This window comes from Heterodontus francisci, chromosome 48 (assembly GCF_036365525.1).
Source record: "Heterodontus francisci isolate sHetFra1 chromosome 48, sHetFra1.hap1, whole genome shotgun sequence".
Taxonomy (NCBI): domain Eukaryota; kingdom Metazoa; phylum Chordata; class Chondrichthyes; order Heterodontiformes; family Heterodontidae; genus Heterodontus; species Heterodontus francisci.
In genome coordinates, this window is record NC_090418.1 from 6,360,387 (window position 1) to 6,371,660 (window position 11,274).

Genomic DNA, 11,274 nt, shown 5'->3' on the forward strand with positions numbered 1-11,274 from the left:
ATGGAGAGAGACGAGAGAAGCTGGGATTGTTCTCCTTTGAGGATACAATGTTAAGGGGAGATTTAGTTGAGATGCTCGGAATTAAGACGGTTTTTGACAGGGTGTAGAAGGAGAAATTATTTCCAGTGGCAGCAGCATCAGTAACCAGTGGACCTAGGATATTTGTAGGGCAATGGGGAAAGAGCAGGGGAGTGGGATGAATTGGATAGCTCTTTCACAGAGCCTGCACAGGTACATGGGCCTGACTTACCCTCTTCCCGATTTTATACTCAAGATACCCTGTCAGAATTGATCAGGCAAAATTCTGAAAACCAATGGAGTGCACTGACACCTGAGAATGAACAGAGCATAATCTTTGAAAGAAAAACAAGAAATGCTGGATTCACTCAGCAGGTCTGGCAGCATCTGTGGAAAGAGAAGCAGAGTTAACGTTTCGGGTCAGTGACCCTTCTTCAGAACTGACAAATATTAGAAAAGTCACAGATTATAAACAAGTGAGGTGGGGGTTGGGCAAGAGATAACAAAGGAGAAGGTGCAGATTGGACCAGGCCACATAGCTGACCAAAAGGTCACGGAGCAAAGGCAAACAATATGTTAATGGTGTTTTGAAAGACAAAGCATTAGTACAGATTAGGTGTGAATATACTGAATATAGAACATCAGCAAGTGCAAACCTGAAGAAAAACAACCTGAAAAAAACAGTGGGTAAGCAAACTGAACAAACTAAGATGAAATGAAATAAATGCAAAAAATGTAAAAAGGAATGCAAAAAAAAAGGAAGAAAAAATAACTAAAAATGACTAAAAATGAAAGTAAAGTGGGGGGCTGTCATGCTCTGAAATTATTGAACTCAATGTTCAGTCCGGCAGGCTGTAGTGTGCCTAATCGGTAGATGAGATGCTGTTCCTCGAGCTTGCGTTGATGTTCACTTTGAAAGTCCTGCGCAAACTCCTGAAATGTGCTGTCACTGGCCTGATTTTAACCTCAGCCGCCGCTCAGGTCCATTGTTGGTGGGACCCTGTTTTTCACAGCGGGGAAGCTGCACTGACGTCAAGGAAGGTGAGAATTGGGTTTACAAAACGGCCATGGCACTCGATACAGCCTCGTTTCTGCTGGTGTGAGGAGGGCGGATTGGGGTTAGGGTAAAATCGGGCCTTGTGAGTGCTGTTCGCTGCACAGTGGCTGAGGATTCCACCCAAACCCCCCAATCACTTTCACTGCCAGAAAGCTGAGAATTTCTGCAGTTACTTTAACTGATGGACTGAGGAGTTACAGAAATGACAAACGGAAGCAACTGTGTCAAAAAAGGTCAATTTCTTTTACCTACTTGATGTATTGCAGACAATGATGACACAATTCTGTTTATTCCACAGGAGGTTCTTCCGAGAACGGGAATGGTAATAATATGATTTTAATTCAGAGAATTTATTCTGTTGACTATTGTTGTATTTCATTCTCTGACTCTAAGAACTGGAAGGTGAATTTTTGCTTTTATTTGGCCAAGGCTCATTTCCCTTCCATCATGTTGGGGCAAATTTTGAACTCGGAGTCTGAGCCTAGATCTGGTGTGGGGCATTTTTAACTGAAAACTTGTGTGTAATGCCCATTTTATAACCCACCCGATATTGCTGCCGAGAGAGTAAAATGAGGAAGACTGTTGAAAAAAAAATGGCATCTAATACCTGAGGGACAGATTGGATTTAGGTTTTACAGCTTAGCTGCCTGTTAGAAACCACCCGATTTTTATACCCACTCAATTCAGGTAGGCACTTTCTCCAATGCAAATTCTGAGTCCAGGGTGGCAAGTTGGAATATTCCTACCTTTCGCGCTGATGTTCACAACAGCTGCAGTCAAGGGGATGAAATGGGTCATGGGAACTGCAAAAATGGGGCTCACTGAGGTGGCGGCGGGCGGGAATGACAATTCCTAATTTCCCAACGATGCCCCCCACCCTGGAGGAGCTTCCTCCCACCCCGATCAGCAGGGCCGTCCAAGCAGGGCCGTCCATCCTCAACCACCCTATAACGGATAAAAACCTATAACAGATTTAAATGAAGTGAGTGTAAATGATAATATTCATTTCGTTTGTAAGGATTTAAACCAATGCACACTTTGTGTAAACAGAGATGGATGACTATTTCACTCCCTGCTTTGGTGCAAGATATTTATATGAAAGGGTGCAGAGATGAATAAGCTTAAATGAAGTGTGTGTGAATGGTAATGGCCTTTTAATGTTTGAAAGCTCCACACCAATCCTTAATCCATGGAACACTGAATGTTTCGGTTCCTGAACTGATCGTGTTGAAAATGTGAATCTAATCTTGATTCTCTGCAGACAATATTGAGACAAATCTGCTTCTCCTGCGTAGAATATGAACGTTATAAAAGTCGTTGTAAATATTTAAATTCAGAGCGCTTATTAGCATTATTTTAAATGTTTTAATCTCCACAAACAATAATGCAGACACTCTGAGTGAAACTGTTCTCAGTGAGAGAGACTGTCCTCGGTAAACTGGGTAGATCTATTAATGGGTCAAACGACTGAAGAACAGTGGAGAATATTTTAAAAAACATTGAACGAAATACAGAGCGAATATATACCCCTGAGAGGAAAAAGCTCCACTTCACAGAAAAAACAGCCATGGCCAACTGAAGTGATTAGGGATAGCATAAAACAAATAGAAATGGCTTACAAAAATGCAAAACGCAGCACAGCCGGTCAAATGGGATCGATACAAAGACCAGCAAAGGGTCACAAAGCAGCTTATGAGAGCTACTAAAAGCGATTATGAAAGGAAACTTGCAAGGGACATCAAAATCAATAAGAAATAATTTGATAGTTACATCAAGGGAAAGCGGGTGGTCAAGCGCAATGTCGGCCCACTAAAAGCGGAAAATGGAGATATTGTCATTGGTAATGGGGAAATGGCAGACATGTTGAACAATTACTTTGCCTCAGTACTTACAGTTGAAAAGGTGGATAACTTGCTGGAAGTCCCGAAAAAATTAATAGCCAATAGGGGACAGGGACTTAATACAATTAACATAAGTAAATCATCAGTAACAAGGAAATTAATGGAACTAAAGAGTGAGAAACCCCCAGGACCTGACGGTTTCCATCCGAGGGTGTTAAAGGAAGTAGAGGAGCACATAGTAGATGCCCTAACTATAGTCTTTCAGAGTTCCCTAAATTCAGGAGTGGGCCCTCTAGATTGGAAAGTTGCACGTGTCACTCCACTTTTTAAGAAGGGTGAAAGTGGAAACCAAGGAAATTACAGACCAGTTAGCCTGACATCTGTGGTGGGCAAGTTGCTGGAGTCTATAATCAAGGATAGGGTGACTGAACACCTAGAAAAATTTCAGTTAATCAGGGACAGCCAGCATGGATTCATGATGGGAAGGTCATGCTTGACAAATCTCATTGATTTTTTGAAGAGGTGACTAGGTAGTGGACAGGGGAGTGTCTATGGATGTTATTTATATGGACTTCCAGAAGGCATTTAGCCTTTGTATCTAGAGGATTGGAGTATAAAGACACAGAGGTTATGCTGCAGCTGTGCAAAACCCTGGTTAGACCCCACTTGGAGTACTGTGAGCAGTTCTGGCACCACACCTTAGGAAGGATATATTGGCCTTGGAGGGAGTGCAACGTAGGTTTACAAGAATGATACCTGTACTACAGGGGTTAAGTTACGAGGAGAGATTACACAAATTAGGCCTGTTTTCTCCAGAATTTAGAAGGTTAAGGGGTGATCTGATTGAAGTCTTCAAGATATTAACAGGAAAAGACAGGCTAGATAAAGATAAACTATTTCCACTGGTTGGAGATTCTAAAACTAGGGGGCATAGTCTAAAAATTAGGACCAGACCTTTCAGGAAAGATGTTCGGAAGCACTTCTTCACACAAAGGGTGGTAGAGGTTTGGAACTCGTTCCCACAAACAGCAGTTGAAGCTAGAACAGTTGTTAATTTTAAATCTGAGATAGATAGATTTTTGTTAAGCAAAGATATTAAGGGATATGGGCCAAAGGCAGATATATGGAGTTAGGCAGCAGATTAGCCATGATCTCATTGAATGGCGGGACAGGCTTGAGGGGCTGAATGGCCTACCCCTGTTCCTATCTTCCTAGTTCCGATGTACCCAAACCCAAATCCCTTCACTGCACCATCCCACTGCTCATTGGCTGCTTCTCATGTGTTCCAAAACTGTTAGAGGTGTAAGTTTGCTCTGATTGATATTTGTGACAGAATGCATTCATCTGACCGTCTCCCACCATTTCACAGCATGAAATTCCCAACCTCAAACCTTGTCACCAACGAGAAATTTAGCGTCCTCTTTGAAAAGCTGCAGTGGCGAATTTCAGCTCCTGCCCAGGAAATCTGAATTTCCCCAATCTCACTGTGAGATAGTGATTACACTGGGAGTGTTTCAGCTGCACTTACATTGTGGGAGAGTGAAAAATCCCTGGAATTCTCGGCCATGTGTTGGAGGGACAAATGTTCCAGGGAACACGGAGCAGGGTCACTACTGCAGCAGAGGCAGATTTCTGCCCAAACATCCTTCGACAGCAACAGTCCTCAGCACAAGGACTTCAGTGATGGAGAGAGACTGGAGAAGCTGGGATTGTTCTCCTTCGAGGATACAATGTTAAGGAGAGATTTAATTGTGATGTTCAGAATTAAGACAGTTTTTGATGGGGTGTGTAAGGAGAAAATGTTTCCACTGGCAGGAGGGTCTGTCACCAGAGTGCACAGTTTTAAAGTATTTGGCAAAAGAAGCAGTGATGGGAGATAAGGGGAATTTTTTTTACGCAGCGAGTTGTAGTATCGGGCCTTGTGAGTGCTGTTTGCTACACAGTGGCTGAGGATTCCACCCAAACCCCCAATCACATTCACTGCCAGAAAGCTGAGAATTTCTGCACAGTTACTTTAACTGATGGACTGAGGAGTTACAGAAATGACAAACGGAAGCAACTGTGTCAGAAAAGGTGAATGTTTTTGACCTACTTGATTTACTGCAATGTTGACCCAATTTTGTATACTTCAAAGACTATTATCCGACGCACCAGAAAGGTTATAAAAGGATTTTATTTCAGAAAATTTATTCCCTTGAGTGTTGTTGCATTTCTGTTGCTACCTTGAAGAACTGGACGATAAATTTGTGCTTTCTTTTGGCAAGGCTCATTTCCCTTCAGTGAATTTGGGGAAAATTTTGAAATTGGAGACTGAGCCTGGAGTTGTCGGGGGATTTTTAACTCAAACTTGTGTGGAATGCTGGTTTTATAAACCACCCAGTATTGCCGTCTAAAGGATCAAATCCTGCAGGGTGTGAAAGAAAATTGGCATCCGAGGTGATTTCCCAGTGGCAGGCAGGAGGCGGGCAGCGCTTTGGCATAGTTGAGGGCTGAAATAGGGGAAATTAAGCAGGGCCCTGGGCATTTGGCTTGATGGAGGCGGTCTCCCTGCAGCAGGTCGGAGGCTCCATGGCTCAGCGAAGGGGTCGCGGGAGGGAAAGGCAGCCTGTGGAGAGGGAAACAGAGTTGACGTTTCAGGTCTATGACTGCGTGCAGTTTTACTCTCCTCGCCTAAGGAAGGATATACTTGCTTTAATTAGAGTGCAATGAAGATTCACTAGATTGTCCTATGAGGAATGATTGAGTAGACTAGATTATGTCTGGAGTTTAGAAGAATTAGAGGGATCTCATTGAAACATATATAATTTCTTGACAGGGTACATGCTGGGAGGTTGTTTCTCCTGCCTGGGGAATCTAGAACGTGGGGTCACACTCTCAGAATAAGGGTTTGGCCATTTAGGACTGAGATGAGGAGAAATTTCATCACTCAGAGAGCTGTGAAACTTTAAAATTCTCTACGCCTGAGAGCTGTGGTTGCTCAGTCGATGAGTATATTTAAGGCTGAGATCGATAGAGTTTTGTACTCTAAGTGAATTAAGAGATGTGGAGATCAGGCAGGAAGGTGGAGTTGAGGCAGAAGATCAACCATGATCATATTGAATGGTGGAGTAGGCTCGAAGGGCTGAATGGCCAACTCCCATTTCTTAAGATCTTGTATTCCAGTTCAAAGAAAGCATGAATGCAGGTGCTTGGGGCTAGAATTACTGGTTGGTGCCCAGGAGTGAAGCAGTGAAAAGTCACCCCTTTTGTGCCAATCTGTGAAGCCTCAAGAGAATGATGTGCCCCCTAGGGAACAGTGCCCTTGACTAAGCCAAGAACTGTCCATCATTACATTTGCAGCGTTTCTGGGCCGCACATGTGCCCATTGGGAAAATGCTGGACATGTGACATGTGTGAGGGTTTTGTCCATCATATACCCTCTGTGTTAAGATGCCCTAGAAAGTGGCGAATGGACCCACGCACAGCAGATCCCAGTTGTGCATCCAGCTACTGTTTTCTCCCAGCCATGAGCTCTCATGATATGTGCATCAGCATTCCTAGCTGTCTTTGTGGAGTTGGTGGTGTGCGACCTTCCCGAGCTGCTGCACTCTGTGTCGTGAAGGTTCTCTCACAGTGTGGTTAGGTGGAACTTGAAAAGCTTCGATGCAAGAGATGCTATTTACATTCAGGTCTTTGCGCACAAACATTTCACTGGGGAGTGTTGTTGAGCAAAGAGTCCTTGGGGTGCAAGTACATAGTTCCCTGAAAGTGGCAACACAGGTAGACAGGGTGGTGAAGAAGGCGTATGGCATGCTTGCCTTCATCGACCGAGGCATTGAGTACAAGAGTTGGGACGTCATGTTACAGTTGTACATAACATTGGTTAGGCCGCATTTGGATTACTGTGTGCAGTTCTGGTCGCCCGCACTACAGGAAAGATGTGATTAAGCTAGAGAGGGTGCAGAAAAGATTCACAAGGATGTTGCCTGGTTTGGAGGGCTTGAGTTATAAAGAGAGATTGGATAGGCTGGGTCTGTTTTCCCTGGAGCGAAAAAGGCTGAGAGGGGACATGATAGAGGTATATAAAATTATGAGAGGCATCGATAGGGTAGATAGGTCTGTTTCCCATGACAGGGGTGACTAAAACTAGAGGGCATAGATTTAAGGTGAGAGGGAGGAGGTTTAAAGGGGATCAAAGGGGTAAATCTTTCACACAAAGAATAGTGGGTATCTGGAATGAGCTGCCAGAGGAGGTGGTGGAGGCAGGAACAGTAGCAATATTGAAGAGGCATCTGGACAGGTACTTGAATGAGCAAGGCATAGAGGGATATGGAATTAATGCAGGCAAGTAGAATTAGTATAGATAGGCATGATGGTAGGTGTGGACGTAGTGGGCTGAAGGGCCTGTTTCTATGCTGTACGATTCTATGACTCTATGACTGTATAACCGATCTCTGCATGCTCTGTCTCCACAGGCAGCTGCTGCAAGACGAACTCTGACTGTAAAGGCAATAAAAAATGCACCAAAGGAAAATGTGTCCCAAACAAATGCAAGAAAAACTCTAAATGATTGCTGGTTGGTGAGTGAATGGTCGTCCTTCCATTAAGTGGATGCTTCAACAGTTTGCGTTGTAAGATAACTTTATTTCATTAGTAAGCCAGGTCAGTGGTTGCTTATAAACCAACAACAACTTGAATTTATATAGCGCCTTTAAAGTTGTAAAACGTTCCAAGGCGCTTCACAGGAGCGTTATCAAGCAAAATTTAACACCAAGCCTCATGAGAAAATATTGGTACAGGTAACCAGAAGCTCGGTAGGAGCATCTTAAAGGAGGATTAGAGCGAGGCGGAGAGATTGAGGTAGGGAATTCCAGATCTTGGGGCCCAGGCAGCTGAAGGCATGGCCACCAATAGTGGAGCCATTAAAAGTGGGGGATGCTCAAGAGGGCAGAAATGGAGGAGCTCAGAGATCTCGGAGGGTTGTCGGAGGTTCCAGAGATGGGGAGGGGTGAGACCATGCAGGGATTTGAAAACAATGATGGGAATTTTAAAATTGAGGCATTGCTGGACCAGCAGCTAACGTTGGTCAGCGAGCACAGGGGAGTGATGGATGAACAGGACTTGGTACAAGGCAGGACCCAGGCAGGTGAAGTTTGGCTGAGCACAAGTTTACAGAGACAAGTGCTCAATCTGTATCTTAACTGCATCTACCCACCTTAGTCCCCTATCTCTTAATATCCCTGCGTAGCAAAACTCTATTAATCTCAGTTTTGTAATTTCCAATTAACCCCCAAGCCTCAACATATTTTTGGGGGAAGAGCGTTCCAGATTTCCACTCCCCTTAGTGTGAAGAAATGCTTCCTGACATCACCCATGAACAGCCTGGCTCTAATTTTAAAGGTTATTCCTCCTTGTTTTTTGAACTTCTCCCCAGCCAGAGGAAATAGTTTCTCTCTATGCACCCTGTCAAATGCTTTGATTATCACTCAGAAAAGGAGCATCACTGGCTGTTCTGAGATGTGGAAGGACTTTGCCTGCGTCCCTTTAAGAATCATGGCAGGATTTGCGACACAGAAGAATACTGGACCTGTGTATCTGTACCCTCAGATCTCTGGATCTGTCCTTTGATCTCTATCCATTGCTGGGCTGATATATCTCCATCCCAAGATCTCAAGGAAGGCAAATGGAATTTTGTCCTTCATTGCTAAAGGGATTGAGTTTAAAAGCAGAGAGGTTATGTTGCAACTGTCTAAGGTACTGGTGAGGCCGCACCTGGAGTACTGTGTGCAGTTTTGGTCTCCTTACTTGAGAAAGGAAATACTGGCACTGGAGAGGGTGCAGAGGAGGTTCACTAGGTTGATTCCGGAGTTGAGGGGGTTAGTTTATGAGGAGAGACTGAGTAGATTGGGATTATATTCATTGGAATTCAGAAGAATGAGGGGGGACCTTATAGGAACATATAAAATTATGAAGGGAATAGATAAGATACAAGTAGAGAGGATGTTTCCACTGGCAGGTGAAGCTAGGACAAGAGGGCATAGCCTCAAGATTAGAGGGAGCAGATTTAGGACTGAATTAAGAAGGAACTTCTACACCCAGAGGGTTGTTAATCTATGGAATTCCTTGCCCAGTGAAGTAGTTGACGCTTCTTCAGTAAACGTTTTTAAAGCTAAGGGAGATAACTTTTTGAACAAAAAAGGAATTAAGGGATACGGTGAGAGCGCGGGTAAGTGGATCTGAGTCCACGAAAAGATCAGCCATGATCTTATTGAATGGCGGAGCAGGCTCGAGGGGCCGGACGGCCTACTCCTGCTCCTAGTTCTTATGATCTTAGTCCCTCCGCCCTTTTGTGAACTTTCAGTTTAGATTATAATTCTGTTTTGTTATTTTTCTACAACGAACTACATTTGTCTCAGATCCACCTGCATCCTTGTTTCTCAGTTGGGTAAGTTGATGTCTGACAAGAAAATACATTAATATTTCTTTCCTGGTTTTCAGGCCACTCTTCCTGCCAATGATTCCCTACAGGCAAAATTTCTGCTTCTGCTCATAATTTGCTTCACATGAAATCAGCAGCTGATTTAAAAGGGACATTCCTTCACTGTTGGATCCGTCGCACCGAGGACAACAGATGCTCCAGGAACACCACAACTCACCACTGTGGACCAGCCTGTTTGTTGGTGAAGGTCACAACAACCACAAATGATGTCAGCACTCATGAGAAAGGTCTTCTTCCTGGTTCTCTGACTGGAGATCCTTGGAGTATGATTGTTATCGGTCAAGTAACATTCTTTACATGGAGATTTGTCCTTTATGATTAGTGCATTAGTAAAAACATATATCGATAAAAATTGGGATGATCTCTTCCAACTGTAATTAGCTGAGACACCATCAGAGCTGCATTCATTCAAACACATCTTATAGAATTTGGAGTAATCTTGGAGTGACATTCTCTGACTCTTCAAGGGAAACATTTTGGAATCATTCCTGTAATTGCACCTTGCTAGCTGAATAAAATATTCCTGCATCACAAGTGACTTGTCCATGATTTTTAGAATCCCTTTGTGTGTGCACCACATCCATATTCCTCTTTTACTCTCATCATTCTTGAATACTGAGTTTAAACCAGAGAAACCAGTTTTTGAATTCACGTTGCCATCTTGCCCAACAGAAGTGCAGGTCAGGAAAATCACATGCCTTCCAACAAAATAAATGTAGCACAAACCCAGGGCACTGTATATGTGTGTCTGGGGGTAACCATGCTTCCCTCACACACACTGGACACACACAGCCTGCATGCTGGACTCACACAGTCAGCACACTGGACACACACAGCCTGCACGCTGGACACACACAGCCCGCACGCTGGACACACACAGCCCGCACGCTGGACACACACAGCCTGCACGCCAGACACACCCAGCCCGCACGCTGGACACACACAGCCCGCACGCTGGACACACACAGCCCGCACGCTGAACATACACAGCCCGCACGCTGGACTCACCCAGCCCACACGCTGGACACACACAGCCTGCACGCTGGATACATAGCCCGCACGCTGGACACACACAGCCCGCACGCTGGACACACACAGCCTGCACGCCGGACACACCCAGCCCGCACGCTGGACTCACCCAGCCCGCACGCTGGACACACACAGCCTGCACGCTGGACACACACAGCCCGCACGCTGGACACACACAGCCCGCACGCTGGACACACACAGCCTGCACGCTGGACACACACAGCCCGCACGCTGGATACACACAGTCAGCACACTGGACACACACAGCCCGCACGCTGGACACACACAGCCCACACGCTGGACTCACACTGGACACACAGTCTGCACGCTGGACTCACAGCCCGCACACTGGACACACTCAGCACGCACACTGGATACACACAACCCACACTCTGGATGCACACAGCTCACACAGTGTGAACACGCAACCCACACACTGGACACACACAGTTGACACACTGGGCACACAGCCCGCACACTGGACACACTCAGCACGCACACTGGATACACACAACCCACACTCTGGATGCACACAGCTCACACAGTGTGAACACGCAACCCACACACTGGACACACACAGTTTGCACACTGGACACACAGCCTGCATGCTGGATAGATACAGCTCACATACTTGGAACACACACAGCTCAGCCACCGGACACACATTGTGAGAGCTGTGTGTGTCCAGTGTGTGAGCTGGTGTATAGAGTGTGCGAGCTGCATGTATCCACTCTACACACCAGCTCACATACTGGACACACACAGCCCGCGCGCTGGACACACACAGCCCGCGCACTGGACACACACAGCCCGCACGCTGGACTCACACAGCCCGCACGCTGGACACACAC

The 11,274-nt window shown here is 45.4% G+C and overlaps 1 protein-coding gene across 1 annotated transcript in view; it reads left to right on the forward strand.

Moving 5' to 3' along the window:
* The window catches only part of LOC137357412 (loricrin-like), a 132,720-nt gene extending 122,806 nt beyond the window's left edge, over positions 1-9,914 (forward strand). The window contains exons 26-28 of the mRNA XM_068023759.1: positions 1,374-1,397; positions 7,371-7,475; positions 9,394-9,914. Of these exons, the coding sequence (XP_067879860.1) occupies positions 1,374-1,397; positions 7,371-7,465 (119 nt within the window). The 3' untranslated portion in view covers positions 7,466-7,475; positions 9,394-9,914. The remainder of the gene's footprint in view (positions 1-1,373; positions 1,398-7,370; positions 7,476-9,393) is intronic.
* The last annotated feature ends 1,360 nt before the right edge of the window (positions 9,915-11,274 follow it).